General features: G+C 34.7%; 1 protein-coding gene across 1 annotated transcript in view; it reads left to right on the top strand.

Annotated features, from left to right (window-relative positions):
- The window catches only part of LOC133196991 (uncharacterized), a 68004-nt gene that overhangs the window by 6316 nt on the left and 35694 nt on the right, over positions 1-25994 (top strand). Inside the window, exons 9-24 of the mRNA XM_061332833.1 lie at positions 63-278; positions 579-935; positions 1093-1271; positions 4537-4664; positions 5174-5343; positions 7405-7526; positions 7854-8205; positions 8337-8450; positions 8797-9240; positions 9343-9402; positions 9519-9567; positions 10209-10279; positions 17639-17715; positions 18394-18535; positions 21064-21232; positions 22443-22580. Coding sequence (XP_061188817.1) covers positions 63-278; positions 579-935; positions 1093-1271; positions 4537-4664; positions 5174-5343; positions 7405-7526; positions 7854-8205; positions 8337-8450; positions 8797-9240; positions 9343-9402; positions 9519-9567; positions 10209-10279; positions 17639-17715; positions 18394-18535; positions 21064-21232; positions 22443-22580 — 2788 coding nt within the window. The remainder of the gene's footprint in view (positions 1-62; positions 279-578; positions 936-1092; positions 1272-4536; positions 4665-5173; positions 5344-7404; positions 7527-7853; positions 8206-8336; positions 8451-8796; positions 9241-9342; positions 9403-9518; positions 9568-10208; positions 10280-17638; positions 17716-18393; positions 18536-21063; positions 21233-22442; positions 22581-25994) is intronic.

The raw sequence follows: 25994 nt of genomic DNA, 5'->3' as shown, positions 1-25994 counted from the left end.
GTTTAGTTGTAATATGAATTTTTTTTAATTTTTATTACTGTCAGACATTAATTAATTTATAGATGTTCCTCTTGGATATGTTGGAAATTTACTTGAGGGATTCACTCTGTCTGGGAAGAAACTGCCTCCAAGAAAGATATTCCCTCCTCCACAAATTCCTAGAGAATTCAGGCCTGTCCATACTTTTATAAATGAGATTGATAACCAGGATACTAGTAATAAAACAGAGCAAGATGCGATTTCAAGGGGGATAACTCTCGGAGAAACGCCTGTGTTTGGTAAATATACTTTAAGATATTTAAGTAATATTACTTGAAACATTCTAATACTACTTTTTTGTGTCCTCTATTTCATCATTTTATTCAGTACTAATCTTGCTCCTTGTTTGCTTTTCATTCTTCCAATATTCACCATTCATTTGCTAACATTCACTCTGGACTTTCGTGTTGCAAAAGAGCATTTCAGGAGCCTCCTCAAAATTTGAATTCTGCAAAAGCATTTAATGATTTACAATTCCTTGACTTAAGAAAAACACCCAAGAAAAGAAACAATCAATTTCTTCTATGATTGTTTTGCAGAATCTGTGTTTGATCTGATTCCACAAAAAGATAAGGAAAGACTGAAAACGGTAAAGTCCAGGACGGATCATACGTGTAACAATGTCCAGACTCCCAGTATCACAGGGAATGATTCCTCCACTACAGATAGCCAGAGTGGTTATTCTAAGCTCTCCTCCAGCACCAGTGTTGTAGATGGCAAGGAAGGGACACATCAGTCTGTCCCCTCTACTTCTGACTCCAGAAAATCCCCCATGTCTGTTAACCTCCAGACATTTCCGGCAGGAAGAGGGGCTGTTTTTAGTCCGTTCATAAAGGATCCTGACAAACAGAGAAGATATGACACGTACATCAGGCTCGTCAAAGAGGGCAATCCAGGTTTGATGTTACATGTAAAAGTCCACAGTGAAAAATACCACATGTATATGTATTTGTATAACCATCTCTTTCAATTTGTAAATTAAACATGTTACAAAGAATTTATCTACAAACAGAACCTAAGGAAAAAAAAAAGACATATAAATTTGATTGGTAGATGCATATGAGGAAGTAGCAGAGGGTCTCATGACAGAGTGGGAGAGGGAGAGAGAGAAGGAGGAGTTTGACAAGGCATCTAAATTCTACAAACCAATGGCCGGCATGATGGCGTCACGCTTCACCAGAGCCAAGTACCATGACGATGATGATAAAGTGGAGATGCCAGCTCAGGAGCAGGTACAGAGGCATGTTGTTGACAAGATACACATGATACATGCGTGACTAAATGATTAAATATAATACATAAATAAATCCTTCATACTCTCTATTCTACTCATTATATAAATGATCATGATTGTTATGTCCTATGAATGATTCTTCAAAGACAATGGTTAAAAATAGAATTGATAAGCTTTTGGTATATGCGATTTTCTGAGTTTGAAGCTTGGACAGGTACTCAAAGTAATTATGCAAAATGAAATCCTTTAAATTATGGAAATATACTGGATGAAATGATAAAAGATTTATTAAAAAATGTACTAAGAACTTTTTTCTTTTTAAGGTCTTCCGTTTTCACGGAAGACCTTATAGTGATTCTACTGTTTCTTCTTCTTCTTCTTCTTCTTATTATTTTTTTGACCAAATTTTGTGCAGGCGTTTTCTCGAAAACTATTCAGTGGTTTTACGTGAAACTTTCAGGAAAAATTAGTCATTGTATGAAGTTTGTTCATCACAAGGAAAATTTGGAAAATTCCATTCTGGTTCCAAGTTATGGACAATTTCCTGATTTTTAAATGGAATGTTGTCCGTGAATGTTCTCAAGAATGGCTAAAGATATGAACTGGAGACTTATTGGAGAGCATAGAATGTGACTTCTAAATTTGTGGAATCGCCTTTTCGTTCGTCGTCGGCACTTCCGGTCGCTTACGGAAGTGATCAAAGAAATCGTAAAATTTCAACTTTCCTTTTTTGAATTAATTCCTATATCACATTATTGCATTTTGTGTAGTTTCGAAATATGTTGGTCCCACCGGAAACAAAAACGTCAACTTCCGGTTATAAGAGAAAAAGTACATAATTTGAGTATTTTTCTTTCGCATTAATATCTTTTGTAGATAAAGTATTTGAAATGAATTTTAAATATGTTATTCAGACTGCAAATGTCTAGAGTAACATCAAATATCTTTGTAAAAATCACTTCCGGTGGCTTGTTTTTTTTTGTCCTCAAAATGAGAAGTTGTCTGAGCAAGATCTCGGAAACGGTAAGGGATTAAGACACCAAACTTATATGAGCAACAAACCTTAAGATGTAGGCAAAACCATTTGTGTTCAGAGCGTCAGCCGTCACTTCCGGTCGTCACAAGAAGTGATAAAAAAATCGAAAATTTCAACTTTTCTTTTTTTAATTAAAAATTACATTCACTTTATTGCATCTTTTTCGCAGATTCCGAAGATGTTGGTCCTACTGGAAAAAAAACGACAACTTCCGGTTATAAGAGAAAAACTAAATAATTTGAGTATTTTACTTTCCAATAAATTTTCTTTATAGATAAAGTATTTGAATTGAATTTTAAATATGTTATTCACACTGCAAATGTTTAAAGTAACCTCAATTATCTTTCAAAAATTCACTTCCGATTGCGTGTTTTTCTGTCCTCAAACTGAGAAATTGTCTGAGCGAGATCTCAAAAACAGGTAAAAGATTAAAACCCCAAATTTTTATGAGTAACAGACCTTGAAGAGTAGGCAAAACCATTTTGGTTAAATGCGTCAGTCGTAACTTCCGGTCGTCACAGGGAGTGAACAAAGAAATAAAAAAAAGGTAACTTTTCTTTTTTAAATTAAAGTTTGCATCACTTTATTGCATCTCTTTCGCTGTTTTGAAATATGTTAGATTCCACCGGAAACAAAAACGTCAACTTCCGGTTTTAGGTGATAAACTACGTTATTTCGATATTTAACTCTCTCATAAATATTGCTTATCGATAAAGTACTTGAAATGTTTTTATGCATTTTGTAGATACTGCAAATGTCAAGAGAAACTTCAGAGATTTTTTTTTAATAAAATTCACTTCCGGTCGCTTGTTTACTTGTTCTCAAAATTAGAATTTGTTCTCACAATATTGCTCGGCAACAGTAGCCACTAAAGTCTAAAACTTTCAGAACTGATAGTCAGTCATCAGTTTATTTTGAATCGCGAGAAAATCTTGTATCGCCGTTACTTCCGGTCGTGACAGGAAGTGATGCAAAAAAAGTGAATGGTTAATGGTTAGCGCGTTGGATTTTCACGCTGACGACCCGGGTTAAATCTCCAGAGTGTTTGAATTTCTTTTATCACCTTTTAAGCTTGAATTAACGTTTTAATTTTCAAAATTGGACGGAAGACCTCTCATTGCTCGCAATGAGTTTCTAGTTCTGTGTACTATTTTTAGTTTTACCTAGTCAGTTTTTAGCTCACCTGAGCTGAAAGCTCAAGTGAGCTTTTCTGATCACCCGTTGTCTGTCATCTGTCCGTCTGCCTAGCTGTCCGTCTGTCTGTCTCTCTGTAAACTTTTCACATGTTCAACATCTTCTCTAGAACCATTGGGCCAATTTTAACCAAACTTAGTGAAAAGCATCCTTGGGTGAAGGGGAGTTTAAATTGTAAAAATGAAGGACCAAGCCCCCTTCAAAGGGGAGATAATCAAGAAAAGACAAAAATTAGGTGGGGCCACCAAAAAATCTCTGCTCAAAACCACTGGGCCAGAAAAGCTGAAACTTATGTGGAAGCATCCTTGGGTAGTGTAGATTCTAAATTGTTCAAATCATGACCCCCGGTGGTAGGATGGGGCCACAATAGGGAATCCCAAGTTTTACATTGAAATATGTAGTAAAAATCTTTAAAAAATCTTCTTCTCAAGAACCACGGGGCCAGAAAAGCTGAAACTTATGTGGAAGCACTCTAGGGTAGTGTAGATTCTAAATTGTTCAAATCATGACCCCGGGGTGTAGGATGGGGCCAGAATAGGGAATCCAAGTTTTGCATTTAAATATGTAGAATAAAATCTTTAAAAAATCTTCTTCTGAAGAGCCACTGGGCCAGAAAAGCTGAGACTTATGTGGAAGCATTCTAGGATAGTGTAGATTCTAAATTGTTCAAATCATGACCCCGGGGGTAGGTCGGGGCCACAATAGGGAATCCAAGTTTTACATTGAAATATGTAGTAAAAATCTTTAAAAATCTTCTTCTCAAGAACCACGGGGCCAGAAAGGCTGAAACTTAAGTGGAAGCATCCTGGGGTAGTGTAGATTCTAACTGTTTAAATCATGACCCCTGGGGGTAGGGCGGGACCACAATTAGTACTACAAGGTGGGGAATCAGATGAAACACAGCAAGGCCAAAGTTTCTTAGGTGAGCGTTGTGGCCCATGGGTCTCTTGTTTTCTATTCAGAAGTCTATGAAATCTTGCATGTTAACATTTAAATGCCTATAGTATATAGTAAATTTGTCCTTTTTTTAAAGGGAGATAAGAATGACCGCCAGAGTGCTGCTAAAATGAAGATGTATGGACCATTAACTCGTGATACTTATGAATGGCATCCAGATCGTGTTGTCTGCAAGCGTTTCAACATCCCAGATCCATACCCCAGGTGTGTAGATTATCTTTCTATTAACATTTGAGTTCCTCCATTCAAATCATCTGAAGCCACAGTCTGGAGTCCGCTTATAGCAGAATGGGAGAGGATCATACATTTTGGCCGTGGTTTGCGACGATGCTTCATTCCATTTTTTTCTTAAACAGTTTCTGTAAATGTCCTTGGTATTTCCATATGTGATATTAGTAAGTGTCCTTGGTATTTCCATATGTGATATCAGTAAATGTCTTGATATTTCCATATGTGATATCAGTAAATGTCTTGGTATATCCATATGTGATATCAGTAAATGTCCTTGGTATATCTATGTGTGATATCAGAATCCCTCCTATCCCTCTAATCAAGAAAGCATTTATACAATTGAAATAAAACCAAAGAAGAACTTATAATAATATCCTTATTTCAAATAGTTATTGGAATACATGTACTTGCATTCCAGCTTTAATGAAATGTAGTTAGATATACAATGTTTGTAATATTAATCCCATTTTGTTTTCATTTAGATCTACCATAACTGGTGTTCCCAAAGTAAAAAGGGACAAATACACTGTCTTCAACTTCCTAAACTTTTCATCCAATGAACCAGAAGAGCAAAAATCCACCCCACAGGAACAGAGATCCGTGCCACAGGAGAGTGAGATCAGAGCTCTTCCTGCTCCTGAAGATAAACAGGGTAAAACAATTTGTATTTTGTACAAAATTGATCCAGCAGAATCAGATAAAGCTGGACATCTATTCACAAAATATCTTACAATCAGTCGTAGTCGTAAGATTTTTTTCTGAAGATTTTTGGTTATTCACAAAAAAAACGTACGTTTGATTTACGTCAAAAACAGTCATAAGTTTACCTCGTCTTTGGTTGACATAAGTCTATAAATACTATATGGTAATAAGCATAAAAATAAAAAATGGCCACCACATTATCTGTATCATTAAAATATAATCAAAAAAGAGCAAAGAAAATTACTTAGACCTAGGATATTTCAGGTCAGTACAAATCTGTTTGTATCATTCATCATGGAGGAATGGTACCGTTTACCAAGAGAGGAAATCAAAAGGGGGGGTGTCATCCCTAAAAAATATTGACAAGGCAAAAAATAAATAAAAATAAAGAAAAAGAAAACAAAATACCTGCAGAAAATTTGACAAAAATAAAAAAGCTGAATTTTTTTCATTATATTCATTATTTCATTATATATATTCTCTTTTTTGATACTTGAGTTAAAAGAGTTTGCCAAAGCTAAATTTTATAATAGTAAGGTCAATCGCCATCCTTCAATAAAAAAAGGCCATTCTTTAAAAAAGGGGGAACTACAGTGTATGTGCCTAAGTTATCAACATTAACGCAACCTGTGCTGGAACCCATTTTCATGAATTCCAGTGTATTACAAAGTATTGAAAAGGGTATTATATTCATCTTTTTAGTGTATTTATCGAAAAAGAAAGTTTTGAACCCATCACTATATTTTTCAAGAACATTTAAATAAAAAGTATACAATGCTGGCAGATATATGTACTTGTTTTCAAATGTCAAGAAAAAGAAAAAACTTTTTTACCATAAAATAAACTTTGCCGAGATGTAAGTTTTATGCTGTCAATATCGTTTGTAAAATTATTTCAATTTTATTCTAAATTGAACAAAAATAACTAGATAATTTTGTTTATATGAAGTGCATAAATTAAATCACATGCATTTCTTTCGTTTCTCTTCAAATTTGAGTAATATATATTATAATTTTATTTTCATTTTTGTTGCCTTCAATATCTTGTGGTTAACTGACTTTGAATACATCTTAACTATTTTCTGAATTATCTGCGTCCTCTACCCCTATCAAAATTTTCCGCCTCAATCGGCTATCCCTGGTGGATACAATCAATTTTTTGCCGGTCTCTGTAGGTACCGCAAATCATCAGATTCAAGTATCCTACCTATATCCTATGCCAGGGACCTATATATGAATGCCCGATCTAAGTGGTATGCTGTGTTGTAAGATGAATATGTACTGGTCCGATTTTTCCGTATTATTCGAGAATATTTGCATTTATTTATTGAAAAGATGTTAAATAAACTTTGAAAAAAAACCTATCTTTTAAGTTATCTTCACAAAAATTATCACTTTATAATTATTTACCTCTACATATTCTTTAAAGTAAGAGGGTGTCCTATCCATATGGCTCTTTTTGACATACATGTTATGATGTACTTGTGTAATTTGTATTTGTATTTAGCCAGATTTACTCATCATTATTAAATATTAAACATTGTGGTTGATGTTTGTAAATGTTCTATATACTATACAAGACCCACCTAGCACCTTCGTTTGCATTCATGATTGCGTAATCATCTTTCCCGCATTGCATCACCTGCGCATGAGCAGTTGTCAGTAACCAAGGAAGAGAAAATCTTACGATCGTTTTTCACTTACGACAATGTCGATCTTACAACAACTTTCATGAATAGCACCATAACTTAAATCTTAGGATTATCGTAAGTTCAAGCCATAGTCGTAAACTTACGATTTTTTGTGAGTAGATGTCCAGCATAGCTGCTATTAAAAGAAAATATGTACAAGTCACAAAATTGTAGATAAAGAACCTATTGATATGAATTTTGAATTTTGTGAAGATGAAAATAAATGTGTGAAAAGGAAATGTTAAAGAGCCTGTCTGAGAATGATATGTTGACACTATATACTGTATATATAAGTAAATTTTAATTTATTTATTCATTCAGATAGAACAGAAGGAATATCATTCAAGATAAATTCATCTCAGTCTAAACTGACAACATCAATTTTCTCTTCTTTGAATGAGGAAAAATTTAAAGATTTGCCCCCAAAGACTCCAGACAAAGAGGTAATACATGAATAAAAATCCTAAATTCTTAAAAATCACTCTGTGTTCTGAATTTTGTGGTGTATGTAGATGTACAAATTGTACCTGTAAAGTTTAAAGATTTTGTATGCAAATGTTAATCTGAGTAATGTACCGGTACACTGTATATTTTTAAACTATGTTGAAGAGTTTATGACTTCAACTAATTCAGTAAAACATATCTGATGACTTTAAGCATAATATGTAAGCTATAGCATTTAATCTTAAGATTTTTAACGAGATATAATGTTTGATTTGCACATTTCTACAGATCAATACTTGTAAAAAAAACTTACAAATCAATTACAGGAAGACTCTAGGCCTTCTATGGATCTTTTTGAGGCTATTTTTGGAAACACAGACTCTGAGGAGTCCGACAAGGAAGAACAACACACCGACACACAGCAAATGGACACAGAGGAAAAAATCACGGAACATCAGAACAAATCTCAGACTGACCAACAAAGTATCGGAGTGACTAGATCCATCCAGAGTAGTGCTGAAAAGCTGGAGTCTGTCATGTCAGAAGAGTACAGAAAAAAGGGAGACAAGTCAGAGAGATCAAAGGGAGGCAAACCTGATACAGAAGAGTCACCAGCAGGGAAACCAGCACCTCCAGGAAACTCTATCTTCTCACATTTATTTAAAAAACCAGAAAAAGGTAATTTATAATATTAAATGTACTCCTCCTTATATATCATCGTGTTGCATAAAATGGTAAGAAAGAAATTTATTGATATTTATCCTTAACAGTGGGAGTTATAAGTTTAGAATATTGTTGTTGTTTTATAGAGGAGGCTAGCTGTTTACCTGGTGCACCTGTTGTCATAGAGACTGTAGAAAAGAGGCTATCAGGAGACAGCAGAGAAGAATCGTTTGGTCCAGATCTCCCACCCTCAATGAAAGGTAATTACTATGCTGATAAAGTTTTTGTAAAGAAAACTTTAAAAAGAAGGTGATTTGACAGAAAATATCAGTTGCAGTGAAAAATTACACTGAAAATTAAAGAAAAAAATCGTGGTGTGATTGAACTTATCTTCAGTGAGTTTGATGAATGGTTTACTTGTAAACTCCTGATCTACAGTGAGGTAGATGAATGGTTTACATGTAGACTCCTGTGGTACTCTCGTAGATAACAAATTTCCCTATTCTGCTTATGTGATGTTCCGATGAGAGAACAATTATAATGATGTGTTATTCCTACTTAAATCTGTGTGATACATGACCTTCTTTTTTGACTCTGTGTACATAGATCAGTCAAGAGGGAGTATGGATGTGCAGTTTACCCATAAAGAAAGGAGTGATGAAAACAGAGACAGGACACGACAAAAAGATAGGGAGAAGGATGGATACAGAGATAGACAGACAGACAGATATAGAGATAGGACTAGAGACAAATATGGAGGGAAGGAAGGAGACCATGAGAAGGAACATTCCAGAGAAAGGTGGATAGAAAGAAAAGAACAGAGTTCTAGTGAGAGAGACAACAGGAAAGACAAGCATAAAAAACACAAACACACCAAGAATAAAAAGTCTAAACACAAGAAAAAACATAAAAAAGAGAAAAAGAGCCATCACAGGGATAAAGTTACCCAGGGCAGCTCCTCTGATGCTGACAGTGAGAGTGATAGTGATACCCCCATAACAAACCAGGAACTGCTGCAGAAATTCAAAAGTCTCTCAAGATCAGGCAAATTATAGGCTTAATACACATATATATATACAGAGAAATTAGTACAGAGAGTGTGAATAAAAGATTTTATTGTTTCTTGTATATTTTGTTTCATTTTGTATACAGTCAAACCTCGTTATCTTGATCTTGATGGGACCAAGAATCCGAGAATTCAAGATATTGAGGGTAAAATACTTGAAGAATAGGTGTTTGGGACTTCCAAATTATTTTGACATATCCATGGTATTTGAGATCTCAGTGTTCAAGATACAGAAATACAACTGTACTTGTATATAATGTAGGGTTATCTGATGACAACCCAACAAGTAAAATATTAAGATTAAAAGATTGGTAATATTTCTTTTCTCTCTATCTTATTTGGTAAAATTAGAACTCATAAGGTCTGTCCATCAATCTGTCACCCTCTCATCTCCAGAGAAGCAGAGCTGTTAAATAGTGTTTCTCTATCAAGTCTGACAGTTCAACTCTCAAGTTACAGTACAAAATATGAAGTTTTGTTATTTAGAGGTAGAAAGGATATTCGGTTGTGTTTAGACACTAATTAATGAAAAAATTACAAAAAATATTAATGTATCCTCCAAGAGTACATGTTGGTTTATTTAAAAAATATTTTTACATAATTGGAATTGAATTGCACACTAGGCTATAAGTAGCACATGTTTTTGCTCGGTGTGTCGATTTTATCTGTATTTCGGTCGGTTGCCATTATATCATTATACAATGCACAACAATTGTACTGATCTGTCGCTCTGAATCTACTTCCCGGACTGTTTTAACCAGTTAAAAAAAGTCACAAGACAAACATTAATTGTTCACCCTTAAGAGTTTAGTAGGAGATTTGATCGCGCCAGACCTGGTATTTAACAAACCGTAGCGTGTATACAATAGAGCTTCAGGTTTGAGGAAGTGATAAATATTGGGCGAATATCCAAGCTATTGGTAACTATAGGAGACTTTTGGGGATATTGAAGGTCTGTTGGGAGGATGTACTCGACAGTGTTTATTGTGGGGTGCTTCTTTTGGGCCGGAGTAAGATCGGAAGGTAGGACTTACGCGTTTTCATTTGTGTTGACTCATTCATGTATATGCACTGGTGTGTGACATTAGTGGCCTACTTAAAAGACAGGTGTGAAAATAAACATACCTTCCTAAAATACCTTTGGATTCATTCTGCATAGTTGGATTTTATTTCAATGATTCATTGGAAATCTCATATCTATTACTTAATGTTCGAAAACAAAGACTACAAAGTTAGTTAATTAAGTTAAGTTTATTCATTTAATAATTTCTATCAGGCTCGTAGAACGTATAAGTCTAGTAAAACTTTCAAGATTGACGAGACTATAATGTTTTTCCCCTCCAACATCGTATCCTCAACACTGTTTCCTTTTAAAAAATACATATTTTTAGTTCAGTGATTGATTGTAAAAAAAAAATAATAAGGAAAAATTATTGAAAAAAAAAATATAAGGAAAAATAAATAAATAAAAAAAGGGAAATGGCTCAAAAATAAAGAGATGATTAAACAATGACTCAAAGATTTACAGATTTATGTGCCTCGTACATGTAGTATAAATAGAACAGAAAGTGAAAAAAACCCTGATTCACGTATTTTTAAGTTAAAATTTATTGTTCAGTGTTCTTGGGATCTTTCTTAGCTGTTTTGGATCGTTACAAATATACTTGTTAGATTTAAAATAAATCACAAGATGACAGACAAGTTTTGCAGTGCACTTCATTATCTTACCAATGAAAAACTTTGATACACTGTGTAAAGTATCCAATGAATTTCCAAGTACCCTGCACAATTCAATTCAATTTATTCCCTTAAAAACCATGTAAATGGTACATGAGGTACAAATACATATAAAACATATATACATATAATACAGTGGGTCAAGCAAAATATGAGATTAATTCAGCTAGCTAGGGAGAACAGACCATACTATTAATCTTAGTAATAAATGTACATAATTTTTTTTCAAAGAATCAACATCATTTTGGCACATAACTTCACAAAACTTCATAATGTTTGGATTAGAACAAAATTTTTGGTTCAAAATTTTTTTCCTCGGTTGGTTTAAAGCACTACTTTCTAAAATATAATGATATTCATCTCCTATCTGATTACTATCACATAAGCTACAGAATCTTTCAATTCTTTGAGTACCATTCCATCTACCTGTTTCAGTTGGAAGGTGGTGGTTTGTGGTTCTAAATTTAACTTAAGTTTTTCTAAATTTACATGATAACAGTGTTAAATATTTTTCGCACTCAAAATTGGTTTTAAAAATTCTATCATTTAAACTTTTTGAAGATTCTTGAACTTCACTATTCCACTTTTGAATGTACTGATCTTTTAATCTTTGTTTGACTGTAGCAGTTATCCATTCTACATTATAGAAATATTGCTCATACCATATATTTGATAAACCACATCTGTCAAAAATATTTTGTAAATGAAATCCAGGAGTTTGTCATTTCTCCTTTATCATATTGTTTACGTAAATACATATATACAATTCTACACAATTTGTTTTCTTTTCCATACACACGTTTTGCCCAATATTTTACCATTCTTGAGTAAATATTTATATATAATGGAAACCGTCCAGTTTCTCCATAAATCATATAACTTGGAGTAGTACTTTTTAAATTCAATATATGTTTCAGAAAACGTAAATGTACTCGTTCAATAATATCAATATTTTCATAACCCCATATTTCACAGCCATATAACAATATACTGGTAAAATTACTTTATCAAACAGATCCAATTTTTTTTTTTCCAGTTTAATGAAGCTTTAATTATTCATTAAATATTGATACAACCGGATCATTTCATTTCATTTCATTTCATTTTATTCACTCACACCAACATCAGTGGTACATGAGGTACAATAAATTAGTCGTCATAATTGTGACAAAAATAATAAATTTAATTATGATACAATAGCATAAATGAGGGGCATATACATATGTACATAGTATAGCAATAAACATACAATGAAAGAAGAAAAGAAGAAAAAAAAATGGTATGATAACATTTAAATTATGGAGGACAGACGGTGTCGTTTATTTTAGATATAAATATACAAAGGTTTTTTAAAGTTTTTAAGTTTGTCGTTGACATAATTTCAGAAAACTTAAGTGTATTCGGCGTTTTACAAAATCTGGGATGTAAAAGATTCTTTCTGATGCTGTTCAATGTTTTACATTCTAGGATGAAATGATATTCGTCTGCTATTTGCCCTGTATTACACAATTTACAAACTCTTTCATCCAGTGGAATATTTAACCATCTACCAGTTTCAATTGGGAGGTGGTGGTTTGAAGTTCTAAATTTTATTAGTATTTTTTGGAGTTTACTAGGTAAAATACTTAGATATTTTTCAAATCCAAAATCACTCTTAAAAATTTTGTAAATTTGACCTTTTGATGAATTATTTATATCACTATGCCATTTTTGAATAAATTGGTCGCTTAATCTTTGCTTCACTGCTGCAAGTACCCAATTCCTGTCAATGGGACTTTGTTCATACCAAATGTTGGAGAACCCACAAGAGGTTAAAATTTTATAAATGAAATCTACCCATAGGTTTTTTGGACCTCCTTGAAAATATTGAGAACATAGATATTTATACAAAACACAAACTATTTTGTTTTCTAAAGAATTCGGGGTAAGTAATTTTAACCAGTAGGAGATCATTCTTGTATAAATATTAATATACAATGGGAATCGCCCAGTCTCCCCATACACCATATACGAGGGCGTACTACTCTTTAAATGGAAAATATGTTTTAAAAATTTTAAATGTACACGTTCAATGATGTCGAGATTTTCATAACCCCAAATTCCACAGCCATAAGTCAAAATTGGAACAACAACTTTATCAAAAAGATCTAACTGACATTCAATTGGTAAGTTAAATTGTCTTATCTTCCTTATAACACCATACATTGCTTTCTGTGCTTGTTCACATAAATGTTTTTTGGCCTTACAAAATGAACCTGAGCGTGAAAATATTATCCCAAGATACTTGAATTCTTTTACATTTTCAATTGCATTATTATTATAATAAAATACCTTTTTTGACATTGGTCCTTTAGAAAACACTAGAATTTCTGTCTTACTAACATTAACATTAAGTTTCCATTGTGAACAATACAAATAAAAATCATCCAAAGCCTTTTGCAGATCTACATCTGTTTCAGCCAAGATAACAGTATCGTCTGCATATAACAAAATGAAAAGCTTAAGATACACATATAATTCTTCTTCAATAGCGTCAGTTATGCTTTGTAAACCAATAATATTTCTGTCCGAGAGAAACTCTTCCAGGTCATTAATATATAAGGAAAATAAAAAAGGCGATAGACAATTGACATTCGAAGGGTAGATTAAATTGTCTAATTTTACGTATCACACTATACATTGCCTTTTGTGCTTGTTCACATAGGTGTTTTCTTGCTTTACATAATGAGCCTTTACGAGAAAATACAATACAGGAGTATTATATAAGAAATTATCATTTTAGTGAGGTGTTAATTAACAAATGCATGCGGCGCAGTCTCTAATAATTTATACGACAATACAATAATTTAATGCAGGCCCGTAGAACGCGGGGGAGGTGGACCCCCACTTTTTTCTGAGTATAGTATTTTTGCTGTAGTGAATTTTCATATTGATGCCTCAGTACACACACACATAATTTTTAGTTGCTGTAAGGTTGAGCATTGGCGAATTCCAGGATTTTGACAGTTTAAAAAAATGTAAATTTTTATAATTTGTTTTTGTTTTGTTTTTCTTGTTTTGTTTTGCTTTTCAGATATATTGGGAAGTTGCCCCCTCCCTTTTGGACAGTTTAGTTTTTAGCTCACCTCGACGAAGTCGAGATGAGCTTATGCTATACCCCCGGCGTTGGCGTCGGCGTCGGCGTTAGCGTCGGCGTCCCGGTTAAAGTTTTAGGAGCAAGTCCCATTCCCAAGTAACTATAAGCCCTACCTTGACCAAACTTGCATGGATGATGCATCTAGGGATGGACACTACCACACTTGCTTCGGATGCTGGATATGACCTAGATTTTCCAGATGATTGACCAGGTTAAAGTTTTTGGAGCAGGTCCATTCCCAAGGAATTATAAGCCCTACCTGGACCAAACTTGCATGGATGATGCATCTAGGGATGGACACTACAACACTTGCTTCGGATGCTGGATCTGACCTAGATTTTCCAGATGAGTGACCAGGTTAAAGTTTTTGGAGCAGGTCAATTCCCAAGTAACTATAAGCCCTACCTGGACCAAACTTGCATGGATGATGCATCTAGGGATGGACACTACCACACTTGCTTCGGATGCTGGATCTGACCTAGATTTTCCAGATGAGTGACCAGGTTAAAGTTTTTGGAGCAGGTCCATTCCCAAGTAACTATAAGCCTTACCTGGACCAGACTTGCATGGATGATGCATCTAGGGATGGACACTACCACACTTGCTTCGGATGCTGGATCTGACCTAGATTTTCCAGATGATTGACCAGGTTAAAGTTTTTGGAGCAGGTCCATTCCCAAGGAATTATAAGCCCTACCTGGACCAAACTTGCATGGTTGATGCATCTAGGGATGGACACTACAACACTTGCTTCGGATGCTGGATCTGACCTAGATTTTCCACATGAGTGACCAGGTTAAAGTTTTTGGAGCAGGTCAATTCCCAAGTAACTATAAGCCCTACCTGGATCAAACTTGCATGGATGATGCATCTAGGGATGGACACTACCACACTTGCTTCGGATGCTGGATATGACCTAGATTTTCCAGATGAGTGACCAGGTTAAAGTTTTTGGAGCAGGTCCATTCCCAAGTAACTATAAGCCTTACCTGCACCAAACTTGCATGGATGATGCAGATTGGGATGGACACTACCACACTTGCTTCGGATGCTGGATCTGACCTAGATTTTCCAGATGAGTGACCAGGTTAAAGTTTTTGGAGCAGGTCCATTCCCAAGTAACTATAAGCCCTACCTGGATCAAACTTGCATGGAGGATGCATTTAGGAATGGACACTACCACACTTGCTTCGGATGCTGGATCTGACCTAGATTTTCCAGATGAGTGACCAGGTTAAAGTTTTTGGAGCAGGTCCATTCCCAAGTAATTATAAGCCCTACCTGAATCAAACTTGCATGGAGGATGCATATAGGGATGGACACTACCACACTTGCTTTGGATGCTGGATCTGACCTAGATTTTCCAGATGGGTCACTAGGTTAAAGTTTTTGGAGCAGGTCCATTCCCAAGAAACTATTAGCCCTACCTGGACCAAACTTGCATGGATGATGCATCTGGGGATGGACACTACCACACTTGCTTCGGATGCTGGATCTGACCTAGATTTTCCAGATGAGTGACTAGGTTAAAGTTTTTGGAGCAGGTACCCAATTATAAGCCCTACCTGGACCAAACCTGCATGGATGATGCATCAAAGGAAGGACTCTACCATACTTGCTTCAGATGCTGGATCTGACCTACATTTTCCAGATGAGTGACTAGATTAAAGGTTTGGGAGCAGGTCTATTCCCAAGTGATTATTTAAGCCTTACCTTGACCAAACTTTCGTGGATAATGCATCTAGGGATGGACGCTACCACACTTGCTTGGGATGCTGGATCTGACCTAGATTTTCCAGATGAGTGACCAGGTTAAAGTTTTTGGAACAGGTCCATTCCCAAGTAACTAAAAGCCCTACCTGGACCAAATTTGCATGGATGATACATCTAGGGATAGACACTACCATATTTGCTTCAGATGCTGGATCTGACCTAGATTTTCCAGATGATTGATCAGGTTAAAGTTTTTTTGGAGCAGGTCCATTCCCAAGTAAATATAAGCCCTACCTGGACCAAACTTGCATGGATGATGCATCTAGGGATGTACACTAACTAACCTGCTTTGGATTCTGGATCTGACCTAGATTTTCCACATGAGTGAATTTTAGCCATATTTTAACCAAATTAGCATGAATGATGATGTATCTAGAGATGGACAGTTCCAGACTTACTTTGGATTCTGAATCTAATATTGATGGATATTAATCTTGGAATGTACACTAACTAGGAAAAAAATATGATGTGAGATTTACCTTACTTATAGATAACATTCGTCGAGGTGAGCTTAGTAATCTTTGATTACCTATGTTTTTTGTTTTGTTTTGTTTTGTTTTTTGATTTTGCTCATCAGTTTTTTTTTTGGGAAGCCCCCCCCCCCCCCCCGAAACACTTTTAAAACAGTTGCTACGGACTTGTGAAAAACATGGGGAAAAGGCAAATAAAATGCTTATGATTTCTAATGAATAAAAAAATAAAAAATAAACCAGTTTTTAGACTTGGTTTTCAAAACAAAAATTCAAGGTATAAAATTTTACCAAGTTATGTCATTGTGCATGTAACATATCATTTACCAAGTTATGTGCATGTAATATATCATAACATTTTGTCCCCTGAATTATTTTATAGTAAACAATAATATAATCCAGCGATGAATTTGACACCATGAAACGTTATAAAAATGTTGGTATTTAAATATATATATGAAAAGGGTGAAGATAACGGACAGTGATCGATCTCAAAAAATCTATAAACAATACCATTCTGTGAAGAGAGCATAAAAAACGGACCCTTAGAAATTCCAGAGGTGGAGTCAGGTGCCTAGGAGAAGTAAGCATCTCCCGTTGATCGGTCACTCCCGAATGAAATATACATGTATATATAGGGGTAACGAATGTTAGACTTTGCATCTGCGTCGTAATTTTAATGTGATTTTTGATCAGGAACATGTAGATGAAGCAGTAAGAGAAAAAGAATAAATAAAATTATATAAAAAATCATTGTAAGAAAAATCATTAAAAGGGGACGGATTGTTTTAGCAGGGTCCTGTCAACAAACACTTGTGTTTTTTGGCTGACGTGTTTCATACCAATTGTTAGGCATTTGTTTTTATACTAAAATTTGACTTCGGAATGTTTCATCTTTATCTGATCAATACATGGGGATCACGGCGGTGTGACCAATCAACAGGGGATATTTACTCCTCTACTTCTCCAAGGCACCTGATCCCCATGGGATTTCCGGGAGCCCGTGTTTTATGCCCTGTTCACATATTTTTATTGTTTTTAGTTTTTTGAGATCGATCTCTGTGTGTCATCTTCACTTTTTTTTTTCATTTGATTAACTCTGATGTTAATTTGTACACGTAACATTATTCAAAAGTCGTGTTTTGCAGGACATATATAACATTATTCAGAAGTCGTTGTTTGCAGGACATAAAAATAAATTTAAATTTTACCTTTTTTATACTTGTTTCAAAGAATATAATTCTAGAATTTTTTTTATTTTTAAAGAGCTCTACGTCTCGACTCCGACGTCTATCTTACGTGTGGATACATCAACTTTACAGACATCGACAATTGTCACCAAGGTAAATTTAAATAAACTGGACAGAATATAGCAGTATAAGTCTTTTGTCAAAGTAAGAATCTGAGCTTGAGAGCTTCATTTGGGTCTTTCCCCCATGAAACTTTAAAACATCATTTTGCTTATATTGAAATGACTTGTTGGTTGTAATTGTTTTAATTAAGAACTTTAAGTTTAAAACACCTGTCAGCAACTCATATTAGTCTCTGTGAAAAATGAAATAAAATGCTGGGGCATAAAAGGTAAATTTTCAACTAAGTGTCCTTTGAACATTATTTTTATAGAGATAACCTTGAATAAACAATAACTTTTCTTATGGAATCTTGATTATATCGCTGGTTTTTATGACCATTTTTTGGCCTTGATTTATCCATAGTCACTTATTTCACAAGTTGAAATTTATAAATCGTTATAAAAAAATCTTAATAGGCCGACACTTTGCATTTTTGTACACGCTTTCAATAGAATAAAAGTGCCTGTTCTATTTCCAATTCAATTTTATGGATGTAGTTTAAAGTAAATAATTTTTTGAGGGATGTTTCGTTCTGTGGTCTAATTACTTAGTATTCTTTATTTCTTGTTTTTTTTATTTACAACTTCATTGTTTTATTTCTTTATTCTATTGAATTTGATCTCTGTAATTTCAACATCTAAATTTTGTATTTAACTGTTGTCTTTGTAGGAGAACGGACGTTTGTTGGGTTTGGCCGCAGACTGGAGGAACCAGAAAATATATTATTCAGACGTGTCTTCCAATGGCGCAGGCATATACGAATCTGATCTGCAGGGTAACAACGCCAAGAAACTTCCAATTCAGTACCCAGGTAAAATACTGTCAATTAAATAGGCTGCCAACAAACAGCAATGACAAAACAACCCCCCCCCCTCTCTCTTTCTCTCTCTCTCCCCGATGTTATCCGTGATAGCATTGCATAAGCATTACATAATGTGCAGCAAAGTTCTAAAATTAAAAGCTGAAAATTGTGTATTTCACTTCTTTTGTTAGTACTAGCACATGTTAATGCTATGTTTTAAACTTTTTACTTTAATATAGATAATAGTTTATGGCTAGAAAAGTCATATTTCGTATTTCTAAGTAAAGCTGTTGGTTTATTTCTGGACCACCGAGCCTACTTAACACATCAAACGACATATACAACATACAGTGTAGTTGTGTCAATTAATATATTAACAGTGGATTTTTGTGTTTGCTATTTCGTACAATTTAAAACATTTAGAAATAAACATTTAAAGTGGTGACTGTTCTGAAAAGAGACGACCTTTGCTCTGATCTAAATAACATCAAGTACTCTTATGGTATTAAGTAGTTTTACTGAGGGCTTCTCTAAGATCCACTTACAAATGGACCACTGCTGAATAACGGGGAACCCCAGCGTCTCATCTCTTCTCTGTAACAATACTTAAGGTGTCTTATGAGAACACTAGCTTTCCAATAGATAAGTGTATTCCTCGAAAATTATATGAAAAGAGCTATAAGCGGACTCTGGACCATGGCTTGAGACGATTCGAGTTTACATACATATACTTTTTTAAATACAGTGTTTGCTTTAAACTGTTATTTTTAATTACAAAATATAGAAAATGATCGCTTTGTGATACACGAAAATCGACAAATTCCGGTTAGATTTGGGCAAAAAATTCTATACAATTACATCCTGACTTTAAGACAATAATGATAGAACTTGATTTTTCCTTTTACGTGTCATATATTTATCCCATTATGTCGTCTTATGGTTACCAATCCTATACATTAAAAATAGAACACATTTCCTTCCCTATCACTTAAAATGTGGGTTTCAGCGTAATTTTTTCCTTGAAGGGTAATCAGTGGATCTGCGGTACCTCATCACATGTTTCTCAGGAAAACAAGACACTTACCGGTAGAGCACACTTAATACACTGATGACATGTATATTATCCCAAGAGTTTAATGTTGGTTACCAAATACACACTCAAGTATATACTTATGAAATGATAACATCATACTACTCTGGATTCTTTTTTATAGAAATGATTTATTAATCTAACCCCAAAAAGTCAAGTGGTTGGTAAAAAAACAAGAAAACAACAAGATGTGTTTGTGAAACACTGAGGTTAAAGATTAAAGTTTCTCAAATGTAAGTAAAATGCAAAGGTCAAGGTCAAGAGATAAAAATATTGGTACCCTAAGAAAGTCCTCGTCACAAGAAATATACTTGTGAAATATGAAAGCCCTAGCACCAACCATTTAAAAGTTATGAACAAGGTTAAGGTTTTTCGAAAGTAGGTCAAACTCCAAGGTCAAGGATAAAAGGTCAAATTGTTGGTACCCAAGGGAAGAACTTGTCACAAGAAATAAACACATAAAATATGAAATCCCTAGCATCAACCGTTCAAAAGTTATGGCCAAGGTTAAATTTTAATTTAAAAGTAGGTCAAACTCTAAGGTCAAAAGGTCAAATTGTAGGTATCCAAGGGAAAGTCTTGTCACAGGAAACACACATGTAAAATATGAAAGCCAAAGCACCAAATGTTCAAAAGTTACGGCCAAGGTTAAAGTTTTTTTAAAATAATGAGTCAAACTCAAAGGTCAAGGTCAAAAGGTCAAAAACATTTATACCCAAGGAAAGGTCCTCTCATATAGGAATAAACATATCAAGTAGGAAAGCCCTAGCACTAACTCTTCGAAAGCTATGGCCAAGGTTAAAGTTTGTTAACATTTTGCAAAGTGGTTCAGACTCCCGGCCAAGGTCAAGAGGTGAAATATGTTGGTACCCAAAGAACGATCTTGTCACAATTAAAGGATACATTAAGGTCAAACTCCAAGGCCAAGATCAAGAGCTCAAATATGTTGGTACCCAAAGAAAGATCTTGTCACAGTTAAGGGATACATATGTGAAATATGACATCCATATCTCCGACCAATCAATAGTTATGGACAAGATTAAAGTTTTTGCGCACAAACAGACAGACAGACGGACAGGGAAATCTTCGATTACGGAGGTATAAAACACCAACAACAACAAAGCTTAAGAATATTACTGCTGTTGATAAATTTATTGACCAAGAATGACGAACACTGTACCAAATTATTTAGGGTCATAAGACTCATAACTCAATATAATTTGATTTCAGTATGTTAAAGTGACACATAAGTATCCATTTGCGAGGAATCTCGTTATTATTATTATTATTATTATTTTTTTTACAGTTTCTTAATTACATTGTTATAGTAGTGCTGTAGTTTTCATAAAGAAGACAAAGTTTTATGTAGAAAAGTATTTAATTTTAGTCAAGAAAATATATCCACAAACACCCGTGCATAACACATGTACGATATATAATTATACAGACATGGAACCCGTGGGTCTGGCGGTGGACTGGGTTTACGGACATTTGTACTGGACAGATACTGTCTACAGATCTGTTATGATGTCAAACCTGGACGGTACGGGACGAATCACCATAGTAACGGAAAATCTCATAATTCCTCGGGGCATTGCTGTGGATCCAAAAAGAAGGTAAGTACATGTATATGAAAGATATTATATCGTTTATGATATTGTGTATTCTTATCATCCATTTAAATGGTTTTGAATTTTACTAATTTTCTGTTTTAAAAAGGTTTATGGTCACTTCTTTTATGACGTATTTCATAAATAAGGCAAAAGAGATATTCTGAATCTCATAAACTAGTATGTTTTAGATTTCTGTTGAACTTATTTTTTTTATTTTAAATTACATTTTTTTCTTTTTAAGTGTAATAAATATGTGCTAAATTGTTTAATACATTGTGAAACGTATAGCTGGTGCTTCGATGCTGTACTTCCATACCTTCTTAACAACAGATAATGGCACTTGAAATTACATATTTCTTTACACAACGTGGTTGTAAGAATTATTCAAATGTCATAAGTACAACTGTAGTTAGCTTAGTGTTTGCGGGAGGTCACATATTTGAAAGAATAATTTGCGTTTTACATGTAATATGATTTCTTAATTCATGACTCTCTGATTTGTTGAGATCCAACATTGTACAAATCAAACTAAGTTATGTTCATCTGTTCGAGACCTTCGAATTCCAGATGAACATTAACATTTGACAAGAAATAGATTGAAAACTTCTAGATTGATGCAGTTTTTCACCAGCAACACCGGACCAAAAATAAATCAAGATATGCCATATTGTTACAATTGGTTATGTTTATTCAATTTTACTGTAACCCCACTTTTCTCATTGCATTCGACTAGGAATTCAAACAAATGTAAAAAAGAAAGACAGCAAGGTTTCCTCAGCGACTGTGTTTCAATTCCTCATTAAATCATTATGAAAAAAAATATTCCTTTTTCAGTCAATATGATGAGTTAGTAACCCTCGGCGTACAATATTCACCTCGCCCATTCTGATTCGGTGAATATTGTACTCATCAGGTAGTTAAGTCGTCGTATCGACCCCCAAATCAGGAAAAATTGTATTTTATTAACACAGAAAAATGCCCAATTAAAAAAAGAAAGAGAAAAGCTAGAATAAAAGTCAAGATATTTTAGTGTTATAAGTCAAATTCAAAAAGAATAACTAAAGATAACATTTAATGTTAAAAAATTAATAAATAATCCTGTTTTCGTATCTTGTTATAATCTTTTCAGTCCAATAGAACTACCTTAACGGGTTTCTTTAAGTATACCATCATAAGTAATTAAAGCTATATTCATTATCATGTATGACTTCAGAGAGCTGTACGTAGGTGATCAAGGAAACCATGCAGTACAGATCTGCGGTTTGGACGGAAGAAACTGCCGAGAGTTGAATGTAACTGATGCCAGCGCCACCTTCTGGCCAAATCAGATCACCATTGATCACGTATCAAGGTGAGTAACACGCCAGTTAAGGATATAAGCAACGTAGTTTTGCGACTTTAAATGCATAATGGTGCCGCCACGTCTTCTTACCAATGTTGTCAAATCGGACGATTTTTAGTAACCGGTTACTCTCTTACTTTTCCGATCGAGTACCCGGTTACTCGGATGATTTGTCATTACACCTCTTAGCAACCTTGTAAGCAATAAATATTTAACAGTAACTGCAATGATTTTAATGTTTGTGTAATATATGTCTTTAATATCTTTTCTTTTATATACACTGTACTGGTATTTAAAAGGAAAAAGCAAACGCACTACATATGAATTTATTTTCAGTAATAAACACACATCGTCTAAATATTTTTTCTTGAATGACTCTGATAAGCGTAAATTACTTTATAAAAAAAAAAGAAAAAGAAAGAAAATACCATGTTATAGGGTCTTTGTTAATATTATTCCATTTCACATATTTGAACTTTATATAAAATTTACAGATTCAATGATTTAAAATCGGCTTAATTTTCTATTAAAATATCTTAATGCCTATGATGTCTTGGGTGGCATCTTAATCACGTAATTAATAAGGTAATTATGAACTCATGTTTTCAAAACGCACACACCCCTCGGCAATCAAAGCCTTTAATTAGATAAAATGCGAAAACTCATCAAAACAAACGTATTTGTAAAACGTTAGATCGAAAGTAATGGTAAAAAATGGTGACATGTTTTAGGATTCATTGAACAAAAATCATTTATTTTCTACTCATGTCGTAATATCCGAGTAGCAGTTTTCCTACCCGATATTCGCATCATTCGGCGGTTAACCGGTTAACTGGATACTCGTTGACAACACTACTTCTTACACAATTTTTGAAGAAAAACCAGCTGAACTATTTGTAGATTAATTTTCATAAAAAACAAGGATTTTTATCATTTGATATCTATATGTAGCGCCGTCGAGCGGTAAACGGCTTTATTTATTACCTCATACAGTAAAATGGTAAAATGTTTTCTCTGTTTTTAAAATCTCCTCAATGTTTGAAATAAAACGATATAGGTAAGTTTTATATACAATTTATTTACAGGGACAGGAGCCCGTAAAACACATCACAATAATATGTAAAGACAATAATCCAGTATCTTTTGAACGTTCTATATACACATAAATCCCAACGACACAGTGACTAACTGACCCAAAATTTCCCCCCATATATATACCTGCTGGCCGATGCTCATAAGGAGCATCACCTTCAAAACAAAGAGAATTGCGTAACAACTAACCGATCCTCGCAAGAAGCATCGAGTAGCTATATCTAAAAATAGTTATACAAAACAATAATTGACCGTTAGCATAATTAAATGCTAAATAAACTAAACATTTTTTTTTTAAATTAACCTAAATCACTACATATACAAAAACCCTGGTAATGAATGCTGAGTTTTTGTCTAAGAACATCTGATGGTACTACATGAATTTAAATTAAGAATTAATGGGTAAGGTACGTTGGTAGATAGGTTGCATATGACCTCAATGGAAACAAGCAAGAAAACGGTGCAAGATGTGTTTGTTATTAACAAAGCCTTTCGTCTTTCATTGGCTCTTGGTTATGGTGTTCCAATAGGGCCATTTGCTCCGTCGAAATATGGCTGAAATTTTGCCGAGCGTTAAACAATATCAATCAACCAAAGGGGCCATTTACAAAAAGGTAACAGCGCGTTAGCAATAATGCAACGGTATGCTGTACACATCATACCGTTGCATTAAAAGTCAACACGTCGTACTAGCACACAATATACCGTCTCGCAAACGTTTTACATGACTCTACACAACACTTCGGTGGCGCTAACTCATTTCCTTAGGATATTGCACTAATACACAGCTTGCACTCATGGTAGCATACAAAACACTGTCGCGCTAACGCAACTTTTCACAACATGCTGTTACTCTATCACAACATTTTCACAACACGCCGTAGGGCTTTAGTTGCGCCAGTACGACGTTGTATTGTTCAGAAGTACGTTTGCGAGACGGCGTAATTTGTCTTAGCGTGACGCAGGGTGTGTTTTGTGTAAGTGTGTCGGTGTATATTTTGTGTTAATGTGGCGGTTTGATGTGTGCTAGTGCATTTTAACGTGTCGGTGTGTTGTATGTTAGCGGGAAAGTGTTGTGTGTTAGCATGATGATGTGTTTTGTGGATTAACGTGACAGTGTGTTGTGTGTTGCGTGATAGTCTGTGTTGTGTGTTAGCACGAATATGTGTTTTATGTGTAAGCACACCGGCATGATATGTGTTAGCATGAGAGTGTGCTATGTTTTAGCTAGACGAAGTGTTGTGTATTAGAGTGACGGTGTGTTGTGTGTTAGCATGTCGGTGTGATCTGTTAGTAGTGTGTTTTGATTTGTTTGTTTTGTATGTTGTTTAACGTCCCTCTCGAGAATTTTTCACTCTTATGGAGACGCCACCACTTGCCGGTGGAGAGCTGCAAATTTTGTCTTATACTCGGCACTTACGGCCATTGAGCAGTGAGGGGTCTTTTTCATGCCAGCACCTACTGCGACACTGGACCTCGGTTTATACGGTCTCATTCGAAGGACCGGTCTCCACGTCCCACAGTGGGATTCGAACCCGCGACGCAAGGATCAACTCCTTACTTCGCGACTCTAGAGCAGACGCTCTAACCACTGCGCCACGCGGGCGACTGGTGTGTTTTGTGTTAGCGCTACAGTGTTTTGTTATTAGCGTGACATTGTGTTGTGTGTTAGCGTGACGGTATGATGTTTGTAAGCGTGACGCTGTTCCTTTAAAGCATTACGGCGTGATGTGTGTAAACGTGAGGTTGAAATATGGTGGTAGCAAACTGTAATCAAGCTCAAAAGTCCATTTAAACAATACAAATCAGGAGCAGAGCAAACATGGACCTCTAAAAGCATCAGAGGTGGGATCAGGTTCCATGGAGGCGTAAACATCCCCGTCGAATTGTCAAACCCGCCGTGTGCTCTCTGTCATGATCAGGCAAACGGAAAATCCGTAGACAATACAGAGTGTAAATAATGGCCTAACAATTAGTATGAAAAATGTCAGTCAGCATTCGACTTAATGATAGATTGTATTTGCTGACAAGGTCATTGTATCGACCATAGGACTTGCCAAATATTGAATTCAAACGAGACTGTTTACATCCTCGTTTCATCAACTTCTTCAATTGTCAATAGCTTGCCTCATTTTAGATATTGTCCATACATAGAGCATGCTTTTACGTACGAGTTAAACTCCATATGCAGGTGATAAGGGTATATTTCTACATAAATAAGGGAAGATGACGATTGAAGAGTTAAGTCCTCACGTTTATCATAAAGATTAGTAGTTATGTTTCCAATTACGTCTTTTTCTAGTAGAATATCCATATATGAAACAGATTTGT

Source organism: Saccostrea echinata, unplaced genomic scaffold (genome assembly GCF_033153115.1).
Source record: "Saccostrea echinata isolate AGI-Se365-2 ecotype Australia unplaced genomic scaffold, CSIRO_AGI_Sech_v1 ptg000030l, whole genome shotgun sequence".
NCBI classification, from domain to species: domain Eukaryota; kingdom Metazoa; phylum Mollusca; class Bivalvia; order Ostreida; family Ostreidae; genus Saccostrea; species Saccostrea echinata.
This window is presented reverse-complemented; position numbering and strand designations above follow the sequence as displayed.